The sequence below is a fragment of the Mercenaria mercenaria genome, chromosome 18, assembly GCF_021730395.1.
Source record: "Mercenaria mercenaria strain notata chromosome 18, MADL_Memer_1, whole genome shotgun sequence".
NCBI lineage: Eukaryota > Metazoa > Mollusca > Bivalvia > Venerida > Veneridae > Mercenaria > Mercenaria mercenaria.
In genome coordinates, this window is record NC_069378.1 from 22474125 (window position 1) to 22490566 (window position 16442).

Consider the following 16442-nt stretch of genomic DNA (forward strand, 5'->3'; position numbering starts at 1 on the left):
CAATATTACAAACAGCTATGTGCGTATTGCATACAGAAAATGTGTAAGCATCTGTTCAATATTACAAACAACTATGTGCGTATTGCATATAGAAAATGTGTAAGCATCTGTTCAATATTACAAACAGCTATGTGCGTATTACATATAGAAAATGTGTAAGCATCTGTTCAATATTACAAACAGCTATGTATTGCATACAGAAAATAAATGAGAGAGAAAGGAGAATATTTAGATATTGACACTAGTACTTATTACACAAATAATCTCCAGGAATAGATACCGGTATACAGATTTAAAATATAGATTTAAAATACATTTGGAGTTACAAGACAGTAAAATGTATCTTCTTAAAATTGTCAATTAAGAATACATGCATACATAGAGAGTCCTAAGATATACAAGTGTCACATACAATACATGTCACATACATAACACATGCATTGTTGTAAAATCTAGCTGATTTGAAAACAAAGGCGCAATAAGAGAAAATGCCAGACAAACATGTTGCCACTATTCTCAATTGTCTTGATCAAAATGCCAAACTTGTATTATTTTACTTGAGCAAGGCCCCAATAACAGTAACTGTTTGAATGTTTTCGAAGCATTCAATAATCAAGAGGGCCAAGATGGCCATAGGTCGCTCACCTGAGAAACATACCATAACAGTTTAAACATGTTTGACCTAGTGATTTCATGAAAATAAATATTCTGGCCAATTTTCATTAGGATTGGACCAAAAATGTGGTCTCTTGGGTTTAAACAAGTATTTTCTTTGATATGACCTAGTGACCTAATTTTAAACTCCAGATGAACCATATTCAAACATGACCTAGATTTCATGAAGGCAATCATACTGAGCAACTTTCATGAAGATCAATTGAAAAATACAGCCTCTATCGTATACACAAAGCTTTTCTTTGACTTGACCTAGTGACCTACTGTTTGAACCCAGATAATCTATATTCCAACATAACCTAGATTTTATGAAGGTAATCATTCTGACAAAATTTCATGAAGATCAATTGAAAAATACAGCCTCTATCACGTACACAAGGGTTTTCTTTGATTTGACCTAGTTACTTAGTTTTTGACCCCAGATGACCTATTTTCTAACTTGTCCATCTTCAAGGCAATCATTCTGACAAAAGTACATGAAGCTCAATTGAAAAATACAGCCTCTATCGCATACACAATGTTTTTCTTTGACTCAACCTAGTGACCTAGTTTTTGACCTCAGATGACCCATTTTCAAACTTGGCCTAGATTTCATCAAGGTTATCATTCTAACCAAATTTCATGAAGATCAGCATTGCTCAGGTGAGCTAAAAACAATACTGAGACATAACATAAGGATGCAATATTGATAATTACAGATACAAATTAGCACGTCTATGTCCAGATTAGAAGTACTTTTCTATTTTCTATAATTGCTCTAATAGTTAATACCTAATTAAATTACTGAGAACCAATACTGATAGATAATCGTGTTAAGCTTAATTATAGACTTAAGGCATTTTTGAAGACTAGGTATTAATAAAATAATAAAATATTTGCAATATGTCCTTTGAAACATTCTAATATTCGCTCCAATGAGGGTTATTCTAAAACTGTTCCTTCAGAAGACTTTCTCTCGTGACGTGTAATCTAATTATGTTTCTTGTAACACAGTGCAAATAAACGCTTCGGTGGTGCAGGTATTATACAGTATGACAAAAATCTTGCCATACAATAATAAACAAGAGCTGTCACAGGAGACAGCGTGCTCGACTATTTCGATGCTGGATAGTGAAACTGGGCACATCTGAGGAAACTAGAGCTGTCACTGGAGTGTTTAATGACTCCAATTGTGGATGAAGATATTGCACAATAGCCTGAGTCTATGTCAAAAATATCAACTTAAAGTAATAAGAGAGGTAAAGACAAAATGTATCAAAACACTATATAAGTATATCCTAAGCAAAAGGGGCATAAGTCATTAAATATTGGTGCCAGAGTTGTGCAGCTTGTGTCATATAGTGTGGGTGATGATGTTGAACAACTATTTTAAGTTTGAATCAAATACATTCAGTAATAACAGAGACAGAGTGAAAGTGCATAAAACCTTTCACCTAAAATTCTAAGTAAAAAGGGGGAATAATTAATAAAAAAAACTGGTGCCAGAGTTATGCACCTTGCGTCATATGGTGTGGGTGATGATGTTGAACAACTATTTTAAGTTTGAATCAAATCCATTCAGTAATAACAGAGACAGAGTGAAAGTGCATCAAAACTTTAACCTAAAATTCTAAGTAAAAAGGGGAAATAATTCATGCAAAATTGGTCCCAGAATTATGCACCTTGCATCATATGATAAGGGTAATGATGTTGAACAATTGTTTAAGTTTGAATCAGATCCATTCAGTAATATCAGAGATAGAGTGAAAGTGCATAAAACTTTAACCTGAAATTTTAAGTAAAAAGGGGAATCATTCATGAAAAATTGTGCCAGAGTTATGCATCTTGTGTCATATGATGTGGGTGATGATGCTGAACAACTATTTTAAGTTTGAATCATATCCATTCAGTAATAACAGAGGTAGATTGAAACTGCACCAAAACTTTAACCTGAAATTCTAAGTAAAAAGGGGGAATAATTCATGAAAAAATGGTGCCAGAGTTATGCATCTAGTGTCATATGATGTGGGTGATGATGCTGAACAACTATTTTAAGTTTGAATCATATCCATTCAGTAATAACAGAGGTAGAGTGAAAGTGCACCAAAACTTTAACCTGAAATTCTAAGTAAAAAGGGGGAATAATTCATGAAAAAATGGTGCCAGAGTTATGCATCTTGTGTCATATGATGTGGGTGATGATGCTGAACAACTATTTTAAGTTTGAATCATATCCATTCAGTAATAACAGAGGTAGAGTGAAAGTGCACCAAACTTTAACCTGAAATTCTAAGTAAAAGGGGAAATAATTCATGAAAAAATGGTGCCAGAGTTATGCACCTTGTGTCATATGATGTGGGTGATGATGTTGAACAACTATTTTAAGTTTGAATCAAATCCATTCAGTAATAACAGAGATAGAGTGAAAGTGCATCAAAACTTTAACATGATATCTAAGTGAAAAGGGGGGATAATTCATGAAATATTGGTGCCAGAGTTATGGCCCTTATGTCAGATGATGTGGATGATGATGAGGAATAAGTATTTCAAGTTTGAATCAAATCCATCAAGTAATTACAGAGATATTTTGAAAAAAAGAGAAAGTGCACCAAAACTTTAACCAAGGTGGGGACGCGGAAAGACGCCGACGCCGACGCCGACGCCGGGGCAAGTAGGATAGCTCTCCTTATACTTCGTATAGTCGAGCTAATAAAACTATTACATAATTATGAGTTTGCTTTTTTGTCACAATTCAACATTTGGTAAAAAGGGTTCATTTTCCAAGTCCCATTTGAGCATGTAACGTCGGCACATATTCATCCCACTCTGCAAGATAGAAGTTGCCGGCAACCAGCTGTAACTCATAATGTTTTGCAATGTCCCTTGCTTTTTGGAGGCGTCTGCCCTGTGCTGCAAAATATAGGTGAAAACTTAATAAAAATTGCACGTACTTTCATAAGCTCAAGCTCGATTATTTATTTGCTTGACATATATACAAGGAGGCCTGTACTTTTCAATGGGAAAATGGCTGATTATATAAACAGTCAATTTTACTGTCACAAATCAAGAAACAAATTCAGAAGTGCCGGTGCGAACTAAAGTTATTTTTTATTTGTCACTTAAAACAGGAGGTGTCAGTGGGAACATTGCTTTTAAATGTCATTAGTCATAAAGGATAGGTGTGTTTGAAGAAAAGAAATATAAAATCTAGAAAAGTTAAAACTGTGTCATAAACAGCTTTTATGTCTGAAAGGTTATTTAATGTGAACTATACCGCATTGGACAGCATATGTTTTGAAAGAAGGGGGTTAATTTTTGCAACACAAGTCAATAAAAAATCGACGGAAGTGTCTGACCAGCATCATATTTATTGCAATGAGAAGCTTTTATGTTTTAAAATTAGTTTTCGGTGAAATGACTTTAGGCGGCAAGTGGTTTGCTTTTGCAACCAGCGCAGACCATGATCGGTCTGCATGTCCGTCCGTTCAGGCTGATCATGGTCTGCAGTGTTCGCTATTCAGTCAGTAAATTCAGTGAACAATCCTTTGAATAATAAGTGGTGCTGCCCGAACTGAATGATGGGCAAGTCCATTTTAGGAATTTAGCAGGGTAAAAGTTAAAATATTCTGATTGTTATGGCTATATTATGTAGGCATAATCTATGTTTCCTAAAGCCGAATTGTGGGTGGGTAACTTCCTCCCATAAACCCACTTTAGCACTGGTAAGGCTCCCACAACAACCTAAGTTTCGGAGATAGAAGTAATTTAGAAACACTGACGCATTTTTGTCTTGATAGAATTTATACACTATTTTCAACAGCATGTACCGATGACCAATACTTGGATTTTTTACCAGCGATCACATGGTTTCCCATTTAAGACGTTATTCTGAGGTGAATGGCATATATATTCAAGCATGTTTTCTGCTTAGAATATTTTCATCTTAGAAATCCTCACTGTCACCTAATTATTTATAGTCTTACTCTGTACTTTCTGCACTAACTGGCCGAACCCTTGAAGTATAGTATATTTTTACCTTTACCACGCTCGACACAACTGATTCTGCCTTTGCGACTGGTGTAGATCATGATCAGCCTGCTAATCCGTGCAGTCTGATCATGATCTGCACTGTTCGCCATTCAGTCAGTATCTTTTTGGTAAACACCCATTTTAACAGTTAATGGTACTGTCCAAATTTAAAGTTCATTATAAAAATTCAGCAAGTTAAGGATTAATATACCTGTAATGTTGGGTATCCTTGGTAATTCGTTTGTGTCTATTCTGCCGTTGTTTTGCTTGTACAGTAAAAATGCGTATCTGTGCAAACCTGAAATCATTAATGGCTGCATTTAGAGGACATTCAAAACCCATTTGTATTATTAACCTAAAATTGTCACCATTTTAACTGTTTGTGTTTTAATGATTTATTTACTAGGAAAAAAATAGGAGACCAAGATCCAGTAACTTTAACAGGTGACTAAGCTGTTGATTATCTTTTAATTTAACTTTGAGGCTGCTGTAATTATGTATGATTTCTCTATGACTAGAAGTAAAATGCATTATTTTCATGAGATTTTTGATATTTAAACACTACGGCACTTCAGACGAACATATTCTGTACGAAAATAAATAAAAAGAACATGCCATTAATTCGACTAAGTTTCTATCATGGTCTTATTTATTTAATACCTGGATTGGCCAAAGGTGGTACTGATGTCTTTCAGCTAGTCTTCAGTTTATAGTTGTTGTTTTTTTTGCTTTTGTTTTTTTTCTTTTAATTGCGAACTGAATATGACTAAAAGGACTACCCACATGTATACTAATACGACTAAAATTAATAACATTTTGACATTTAACAATATTTAATAACGTAGGTTATGTATAATACCAGTTCCTTTAGGTGCTCCAGATCCGATGTAAGCTGTTAATTCTTCACCAGTTTTCATATCGTTTCCGGTGATGTTCATCACTAGCCAATGCTGGAACTCTCCGAACTTTGGATCTGCCCGAGAAGGTGCATCCGGATCTAATTAGATAATAGATAAAATACTAATAAATGCAATGAAATATTTGTGTCAATTATGCGGGCTCGGCATGTATTTCAAGCATGCTACCTCGGCAAGTATGTCAAGCATTCAGACTCGTACGTATGTCAAGCATGCAGGCTTGAGAAGTATGTCAGGCATGCGGGCTCGGCAAGTATGTCAAGCACATGGACTTGAGAAGTATGTCAAGCATGCGGGATAGACAATTATGTCAAGCACGCGGAATGGACATGTATGTCAAGCATGCGGAATCGACATGTTTATCAAGTATGCAGAATCGACATGTGTTCCAAGCACCTGGAATCAAAATGTAAGTTAAGCACGCGGAATCGACATGTTTGTCAAGTATGCCAAATCGACATGTTTGTCGAGTATGTGGGCTCGACATGTTTGTTAAGTATGGGGAATCGACATGTCTGTCAAGCACCCGGAATCGACATCGATGTCAAGCATGCGGAATCGACATGTTTGTCAGGTATGCGTGCTCGCATTGTTTGTCAAGTATATAGGTTCGACATATATGTCAAGTATGTGGAATCGACATGTGTGTTAAACACGCCGAATCGATAGGTATGTAGAGCACGCCGAATCAACATGTATGTCAAGTATGCGGGCTCGACATTTATGCCAAATATGCGGGCTCGACATGTATGTAATGTATGCGGGCTCGGCATGTGTATCAAATATGCGGGCTCAACATGTATGTCAAGTATACATCTCAACATGTGTGTCAAGCACGGGGAATCGACATGTATGTCAAGTATGTGGGTTCGGAAAGTATGTCAAGCACGCGGAATCGACATGTATATCGGGTATGCAGGCTCGACATGTAAGTCAAGTGTACGGGCTCGACATGTGTGTAAGGTACACGGAATCGACATGTATGAAAAGGAGATGTATGTCAAGTATGCGGGCTCGACATATGTGTCAAGCATGCGGGCTCGGCATGCATGTCAATCATGCAGACTTGAATATGTTTGTCAAGCATGCGGAGACGACATGTATGTCAAGTATTTGGGTTCGAAAGTATGTAAAGCATGCGGACTCGACATGTATGCAAAGCATGCGCTGCTCAACAAGTATGCCAAGCATGCGAAATGAAGCATTTGGTCTCGACATTTATTACAAGCATGCTGATTCGACATATGGATCAAACATGTGGATTAAGCAATGGCAATAATTGAGCCGTGTCATGAGAAAACCAACATAGTGGCTTTGCTACCAGCATGGTTCAGACCAGCCTGCGCATACGCGCAGTCTGGTCAGGATCCATGCTGTTCGCTAACAGTTTCTCCAATTCCAACAGGCTTTAAAAGCGAACAACATGGATCCTGACCAGACTGCGCGGATGCGCAGGCTGGTCTGGGTCCATGCTGGTCGTAAAGCCACTATGTTGGTTTTCTCATGGCACGGCTCAGATTATTTTCTTTGCTATAGATAAAAATTTGGATTTTACACTTGCACGTGTACGAGTAAGATTCAACAAACATCCTAGCTGAAGACATTCAAAATATGGGATTTTTACACACAATTTAGCCTAACCTAAAAGTGACGCAGATGCAGTTCGATGTTAAACGATAGAGATTTGAGAAATATTTCGCGAGACTCAGTCTGCAGGTATTGCTTGAATTTACACTTCTGTTAACACTAAATCTTACCATGGCATAGAAGTGTATAGTATTCCTCCGGATTCTGCTCAATTGTCACCAAAGGTGTGTCCTTGACCTCTGTTGGAGTTTTCGTTTCTCCTACACGTAGTTCCGTGGCTCCAAACTGTACCTGAAATAAATGATTTGTGAATTTATCAAATAATCCCTATACATTCAAAGGGAAATCACATTCTTTTTGTACAGCTAGTAAAATAAAGACGGCATTTTAAAACGCCTATCTGAAGTATATGAGGCATAATACCTTGACTATATACTAGCAACTAGATGATTTATCAATATTTCTTTTAGACTAGAATCTGACTTTTTAAACCTTCGATATTTTCCCCCTAGGTAATGTTATTTTTTTATTAATTAATGTTTACTTATAAGAAAAGAACGTGGCAGGAATTAGGGAGTTGTGTATATAACACGCAGAGGTCAAATAATTTGACCAATAATTTGGATAGCATTTTGTTTTACTCTAAACCTCTTAGAGCTGAAACTACGCCCTAGAGCAATATCGACAAAGAATCTTGGTACACGACCGCCGTATATACATTAACTTAAATACATACTTATTTTTATAAACAAACAATAATATCTTAACTTGACTTATTTTGAATACAATACTTCAATTCTTACCTTTAAAACTGCAGGAGGTGCTTCGTCAATAACGTCAGGCACTAGTCCACTATCTTTAAATTCAGCCATGATCTTAGTTTTGTACAGTCCGGTAGTTATAATATATAAATTCGATGCGTACTAGATTATAACTTTTTAAGTACACAAAGTACATGAAATTGAATTAATCGCGTTTCAATATTTACATAGATTTGCACAATGCTTTAAAGTAGATAGCAGTGTGTGTGTAAGTGTGTGTTGTAGAGGGAGGTTGGGCGAGGTGGCAGAGGTATGTGTTAGTGTGTGTTGTGGGGCGGGGTGGTCATGTTAGTTTGTGTTGTTGGGGTAGGGGGGCAGGGACATGTGTTAGCGTGTGTTATGGGAGTAGGTGGGGCGGGATGGGAAGGGCATCTGTAAATGTGTGTTGTGGGGGAGTTGGGGCGGGGTGGAAGAGGCACGTGTGTGTTGTTGGGGAGGTGCAGCGGGTTTTGAAGGGGACATGTTGGAAGGGGCATGGCTGTATGCAATTTCTACAAAACAGATTATTGTTTTAATTGACAAGTCTGCCAAATGTCTAAACTTGCTTAGTCGAAGGCGAAAATAATGGAAAATCAGACCCAGAAATGCTTTAAGACGGCCTTGCTATATCAGTTAGCTTTTATAGCGACGTGTTTGCTTTAAGTATGAGAGGTCCTGGGTTCTGAAATATGTTCAGTCTGCTATATGTATATATATATATATATATGACGCTAAAGATGAATAACTAAAGAGCTGATGCGAAAAGACACCTTGGAACACCCACAAATAGGTTTTAACTCAATTCTAGGACGAATTCGGATATGGAGGGTGTTTATGTTGTAGAGAATAAGGTGTATTATACTGCCTTGCTGTTTGAGCTAGCGTGGTAAAGTATCCATATTTAGTCTACTAGTAAGAGGTCTCGGATTCTATTTTCCAATCAGGACTGAAATAATTTCAATCTGTTACACATAGTATTTTGAAAGTAATATCGGAACCTGTCAAACGTAGATTAGGGTAAAAGAAAATCAACAAAAGTATCGCATGTCTTTTTTATGGTGGCTGATTTGTGCAATTTTGTTATTTCATTGTGACGAAGCAAGAGAAAGACAAACTTTGTTAAGGCTCCCTGTCAAATATCACTCCGCCGAACGTTGTCCGGCTCAATATATTTTTGTGACCCCCGGGTTTTCTTTTGTGTGTGTAACGGGGGTGGGGGGATTAATGTGAAATTGTACACCTGGGGTTTTATTTTAGATTTCAAAGGATATATTTTGTAAGATCAGTGTTCTGGCCCTTTACAGTAAAAATGTGGTTAAAGATACTCAAAGTATTTGACATAGAGACATAAAACCATACAGGAATACTATTCAGAATGTGAGCGTTTGTGCACCAGGGGTTTACATCTCAAAAAGTGTTTATGAATGGAGTTTACTCCGCTGAACCTTATGGACCTTGATTTAGTCAAAAATATGCGTAAGGGCATCAGAGTCAAGCACTGAGAAAAGTCGACAGCGCTCACTTACGGACAGCTCTTGTTATTAATCCTGCTATCTGTATAGTAGATAACCAATTATTGAATTTTAAGAAAATTAATTACGGAACTGTTTATAACATTGTGCAATATGCTGTGTAAGAAAGAAGAAAACGTTCTTTTAGGTGGGTGGGTAATGAAAAAAAAAATACTTTTGTGGGTGGGGTGAAATATTTAAAAGAAAAAAAGAAGGAGTTGGTGTCATGTTTGGGTTTAGTATTTTTTATCCCAGTTCTAGCTTATATAGTTCAAAATTTGGTAAAATTATGTACACCAGATTTCTCGTATCTTTACGAAATACTTTTTATATTTAGATATGTTCGACATTTTAAGAGCACTTTTTCTGTGTTGATAAATTTATAAGTTGACTTTTCATGCCATAGTTATATTGGCTTCAGGGATAGTGGAGAAAAAAACAACAAATATCTTAATAAATGTATTTTTTTTCTTTGTTGGATTTAACGTCGCACCGACACATGATAGGTCATACGGCGGCTTCTGCTTTAATGGTGGAGGAAGACCCCAGGTGCCCCTCCGTGCATTATTTCATCACGAGCGGGCACCTGGGTAGAACCATCGATCTTCCATGAGTCAGCTGGATGGCTTCCTCACATGAAGAATTCAACGCCCCGAATGAGGCTCGAACCCACATCGTTGAGGGGCAAGTGATTTGAAGTCAGCGACTTTTACCACTCAGCCACGTAGGCCCCTTAATGAGTGTTTAAAATTAATAAACAAGTAAATAGCTGTTTGCGCTTGTTTCATTATGACGTGTATGTATTGTTTCTACAGACAAAACTACCAGTTTTGGTACTTCTTATAAACTTTGGGTATGTTGCGCTGTGGTATCAAGGTAAATCTTTCTTTCAACTATATTTGTTGTAACAGTTATTAAATGCATGATGTAAAAGTCTCTTATAATTTGATAGCAAAAATGGCCATACGTATCATATATGTCATTTCATGTTATATGCATAAATTTCATGTTGTATGCATAAATTTAAATGCATGTGTATGAGACTGAAAATACTGTATTTAAGGTGATGTCACAATTTCCAGTGAATAACACAAAATAAAACACACACACACAAAAAAAAAACAAAAAAACAAAGAATATTCAGTTCATTCCAAAAACCGTTATATTATGACTCAACAAAATAGTTTCCTTTGTCTACGGGAAAGGAACAATTCTTATATCTTAATATTGAGATTTGGTACCTTTATAACAGACAATAAACTAAAACAATAGACATTCATATGTGACGTCGGTGAGCACAACAAAGCAAGTTCAAGCGCAAATATTAATGTGGAATGTAAAGTAAGTTATCCGTCCAAAGTACTTACAAAAACAATGCATTTGCAGAAAAGAGAGATAAAAATAATTTTGACAGCTCGTGAAAACTAATGACATGGTATATAATGACTCGTGACCTAATTAATTGTTTCTGTTATTTCTAACTTCCAGTTTGGTTTTCATAAAGTGGGTTTTCTATATTGTAGCTTACAACTCATACATTAAAACAAGAAAAGAATATATTGTTACCTCACTGTCGTTTTGTCTGTCCATCTCTCGTACGAATTCCTATTGTTTCAGTCATTTGTCAGTAATTGGAGCAACTCACAGTGTTGCAATCATACAAAACACATCCCTTATTTTCACATAGATATTGAGGATTTATCTAATGAGCACATGTATTGAAAACAAAATTTCAACACCGACTGTGTATTGTAATAATGCTAAACTATCTCAGCCGTGACGTGTCCTTAAAACAGTTTATGAAATCTAGGATTGTTTCCCGTTGTTGTTTCGATTTATGTTTTTGATAATTTATGAACATTGCTTCTTTTTTATATTTACACACTGTAATGTACATCTGCATGCTTTTAGTTCCAATCTTTTAATCAATGAGAACCAATTGCTATTATATTTTAGCTGCTTTAATTAGCTACTAAATAGCTGCATAACACATTCCTCATTCACGAAATACAATATTTTACTTGTTACTTGAAAACAGACAAAAATGATTTTCCTTTTGAACGGTGACAGAAAGGTGATAGGCGAATTTGTAGCATTAATATTGCACAACACATTCACATGATGACCTACAAAATGTAGAGGGATTTGCTGAAAACATAAAATGAGCCGCGCCATGTGAAAACCAACATAGTGGGTTTGCGACCAGCATGGATCCAGACCTGTCTGCGCATCCGCGCAGTCTGGTCAGGATCCACGCTTTTCGCTTTCAAAGCCTATTGCAATTAGAGAAACTGTTAGCGAACAGTATGGATCCTGGTCGCAAAGCCACTATGTTGGTTTTCTCATGGCGCGGCTCAAAATGACAAACAGCTCTGTTCAGTTCGTATAATGATGATGCTACGTATAATAACCAAAGCGTTGACAGCACAGAGAGATTGAAACCCGCATTTGATGTGCGCTAAACCACTCCGCTGCAACAGTTCAAGTCACTCCATGAAACAGTATAACATTCAAGCCATTTGCATCCATGTTACAATATATACTAGAAAGTCTGCTTTGACTAAACCCATCAGGTGTTTGGAAACACACTGACGAGCTGGATAAGGCAACCCTGTATCGGCTATTTACTATAATAATATCAATGAGAAATACAGTGTCTTTTTCATTAAAAACACAAATATTCAGAAAGGGAATATAGATAATAGAGATATTAGATCCAAATTAACATTAACGTTACTTTACGCTAAAAGTCTATAGAAAATGCTTTTTTACACTGCCAGTGTGTCATAGTTTCTCTTCCGATTTTCTAAAGTTATACTACATTAGAAAGCTGGCAATCTGAGCTTTTCAAAGATATATAATTAGACATATTTCCTTTCATCATGTGCATTGAAATGATTGTTAAACCTGACCTGGAACTTTTTCATCGAAATTATGTATAATTAAATAAACTTGACCCTCATATGACCTACACCTTGAAACTTTAAACCCTAATAAACTATATTTTTGATCCTACAGCTCACATAAATGACAAGATTTAAGTCTCAGTCACACTACACCGTATAGCGTTAACGGACGACCAACGTTTAACAAAATTTTCAATCCGTTCTTTTTCCGTTTCTCATGCGGAGCCTGTCCTCCTTGTCCGGCGATGTTCGTTCCATCCGGTGGAAGGTTTTGAGCATGTTCAAAATTAACGTACACCACCGGACGCAGTTGTCCGTTAGATGAACGGTAGCAATGCGCTGATATGCGTTTTGTTCGTCACCCGAGCGTTCCTTATTCTGTACTTGTCCGGTTCGCACCCGTTCGCACAAGATTCACGACCGGACTAATGCCGGACATGCAACGGATGTAACGTATGTTCAACGGAGGATAACTGACACGAACGTTTTGTCAGTTTCTTATGGTTTGCGCTTACGTTTTACGCGGTACAATTCCGTTACTTGTACGGTGATATCCGTTAATTGAGCGTTGTTCGTCCTGTATATGTGCGCTAATCTTGCGGTCAGTGTGCGTTTTATGCGCCCCATACACCGATCGTGAGAGCATCGAGCAGCAGCAGGGGCTGCTTTTCGCTACCGGATAAGCACCTTATTAATTGTTTATTCATGTATATCTATCAAGGTGAAGAAACAAAGAAGAGGGCCCTGAAGGCCCTGTATCGCTCACCTGACCTAATTCTATCACTCACCTGACCTATTTCTAACCACTGATAAGTTAAATCTAATTTGGCCTTGATTTCATAGAGACAAAAATTTTGACAAAGTTTTATGAAGATCAAGTAGAAAATGTTACCTCTGGAGTTTTATATTATGAGTGTTATTGTAGCGCTCAAAAAAGCAGGGTGCAGTTTTAAAAAGTACGATAGCAGTGGTTTCATTTTCGATGTTTGTGTCTTTTATTCCATTTATGATTATTGCACACTTGTCACAGACCAAGGTTGTAAAAGATGTCTTTTTAGAACAAGTAACAGATAATTTGATTTTAGGGACATGATTTGGACAAACTATCTAATCTGAAAGGCTTGAGGTTAGTCCTGAAATAAGTCTTTGTATGTGAAGTGGGCCCGTTTAAAACAAACTTAGAAGAGACCCACTATACAATGCTACATATAAAATATCTAAGTTGAGGGTATTACAATTTTAAGGTATTTGAAATTTCAGTCTGGTGGTCTGCTACCCTAAAAAGGATGGGTACTTGTTTTTGCTTGTACACTTAATTTTCTACTTACTACTTTAAGGCTATTCAAGATGAGTACTGAAATCCGTATTAAATATTATAAGATATGGGACTTGATGCAATCAACTAGTTTTATAACCCCAAAGACACATGTGAAGTTTCAATTTATTATCTGCATTTGTTTTGCAGATAGTAACTTGCACACGAAACTTTAACCAGATGTTTTAAGTCCAAAAGGTGAATAATTTCCCCAAAATACATGTAAAAGTTATGGGACTTGGCCCAGTGAGGTTGGTAACTAGAAAACAAATAAAAATAGTTTCAAATCTATATGCCTTTAAGTAATAGCTATACGACTTGCACGCAAAACTTTAACCAGGATTTTCTAAGTCCAAAAGGGGATATAATTTGGCCAAAATGCACTTCAGAGTTATTAGACCTGGTGCTATCACCTAATTTCATAACACAAGTGAAGTTTCAAAGCAATATCTGCATTAGTTTTAGAGTTATGGGACATGACCCAGTGAGGTTGATAACTGACCCAGAAAAAGAAACAAATAAGTTTCAAAGCTAGATACCTTTAAATAATAGCCATATGTACTTGCACACAAAACTTTAACCAGGATTTTCTAAATCCAAAAGGGGTTATAATTTGGCCAATATGCATGTCAGAGTTATGGGATTATACTATCGCCTAGTTTCATAACCCCGAAGACACATGTGAAGTTTCAATTAAACATCTGCATTAGTTTTGGAGATAGTAACTTACATGTAAAACTTTAACCAGGATTTTCTAAGTCCAAAAGGGGGCATAATTTTGGCTAATATACATGTCAGTGTTTCAGAGTTATGGGACTTGACCTAGTGAGGTTGGTAATTGACCTAGAAAAAGAAAAAAGAAAATTCAAAGTTATATGTCTTTAAATGATACCCATATGTACTTGCACGCAAAACATTAACCAGGATTTTCTAAGTCCAAATGGAGGCATAATTTGGCCAAATTGCATGTCAGAGTTATGGGACTTGATGCTATCACCTAGTTTTATAACCCCGAAAGACAAATGTGAAGCTTCAGTTCAATATCTGCATTAGTTTTAGAAAGAAGGGACATAATTTGGTCAAAATACATGCCAGAGGTTTGGGACTTGACCTAGTGATGTTGTTAATTAAGCTAGAAAAAGAAAAAAGAAAAGGTTCAAAGCTATTTGCCTTTAAATGATAGCCATATGTACTTGCAAAACATTAATCAAGGTGTGATGCCGACGCCTAGGCCAGGGTGTAGGCTAGCTAGACTATTCTTCGAATACTCGAGCTAAAAATGCAAAATAGAGTTATGGGACCTGCTCAGTGCATTTCAGATCATGACAGTGAAGTTTCAAGCCATTCTCATTAGTGGGTACTGAGATAACAGCTTACATACAAAACCTTATCCAAACATTTCTAAAGTGAACGAGGCAGTCTGAACGACGGCTAAATCGCCCGACACTGTTATGGATAATGAAAGGGTAAACTTTTGACCTTGAGCTGTGACCTTGACCTTGAACTGACATGACTGACTCATGAATTTTGCACATCATCTTGAAGAGGCGATCATCTGGCCCAAGTTTCATGAAAATCCTTCAAGGGGTTTAAGAGATACAGATCGGACACAAAATGGAAGGCTCAAACCTTTGACCCTAAGTTGTGACCTTGACATTGAGCCGGCACGGCTGACGCAACTCATGGGTTCTGTACACCGTCTTGAGTAGGTGATCATTTGACCCAAGGTTTATAAAATTCCTTCAAGGGGTTTAGGAGATACAGAGCGGACACAAAACGGAAGGCTCAAACATTTGACCTTGAGTTGTGACCTTGACCTTGAGCCGACAAAGCTGACTCATTTGTTCTGCACAACGTCTTGATGAGGTGATTATTTGACCCAAGTTTCATGAAAATCCTTTAAGGGGTTTAGGAGATATGGAGCGGACAAGAAAGTGTTACGGACAGACGGAAGGACGGACGGAGACCATTCCTATAACCCCCACGTGTGCAATGAAAGTCAGTATTTCATCGTGAATAAGGGTGCGAGTCCAATAGCTCTACCTATTCTTTGAATAGTCGAGCTAAAAACAAACAACAAAGTAGGTCAGTAGGTCACATTCACGGTCATTGAAAGTCAGTTATAAGATTGGTGTGGAATACTGTGCACGTCATCCAAAGTTCAAGCCGGGTGACATAGTTTTTTACTACATATGAACCAGATTTAAACATGGCGCAGAGGTTATCAAGATAAACATTCTGACCAAATTTCATAAAGACAAGATCATAAATGTGGCCTCTAGACTGTTAACAAGCTTTTCCTGTGATTTCAGCATATGACCTAGTTTTTGACCCCACATAACACAAATTCGAATTTGGCCCAAAGATCATCAAGACAAAAATTCTGACCAAGTTTGAGGAAGATATGGTCATTAATGTGGACTTAAGAGACCTCGAGACCTAGTTTCTGACCCCACATGACCCGATTCAAACTTGACCTAAAGATAATCAAAAATAACATTCTGACCATGTTCCATGAAGATATAGTCATAAATGTTGCCTCTAGAGTATTAACAAGCTTTCCATTTGATTTGAACTGGTGAGATTCGATTTTGACCTAGAGGTCATCAAGACAAACATTCTGATCAATTCTCACGTGTCTTAAAGTTAAACTTAGGTCTTTAGAGTTTGAACAGGCTTTAACTTTTGTTTTAAACTAGTAAACTAGTTTTTGACCCCACCTG

At 36.9% G+C, this 16442-nt stretch overlaps 1 protein-coding gene across 1 annotated transcript; it reads right to left on the reverse strand.

Moving 5' to 3' along the window:
- Positions 1–303: 303 nt before the first annotated feature.
- Positions 304–8145, reverse strand: LOC123538837 (phosphatidylethanolamine-binding protein homolog F40A3.3-like). The gene is made up of 5 exons (XM_045323240.2): positions 7991–8145; positions 7358–7478; positions 5543–5680; positions 4895–4981; positions 304–3564 (listed from the first exon to the last, which is right to left on the reverse strand). The coding sequence occupies exons 1-5, from the start codon at positions 8057–8059 to the stop codon at positions 3428–3430; spliced, it is 552 nt and encodes a 183-aa protein (XP_045179175.2). The 5' UTR covers positions 8060–8145; the 3' UTR covers positions 304–3427.
- Positions 8146–16442: the final 8297 nt, after the last annotated feature.

Coding starts and splice junctions, on each gene's coding strand:
- LOC123538837 (XM_045323240.2), bottom strand. CDS start 8,059: ATGGCTGAATTTAAAGATAGTGGACTAGTGCCTGACGTTATTGACGAA. Junction 5,681..7,357: donor CTATACACTTCTATGCCATG/GTAAGATTTAGT, acceptor TTATCTAATTAG/ATCCGGATGCACCTTCTCGG. Junction 4,982..5,542: donor TGGAGCACCTAAAGGAACTG/GTATTATACATA, acceptor TAATGATTTCAG/GTTTGCACAGATACGCATTT.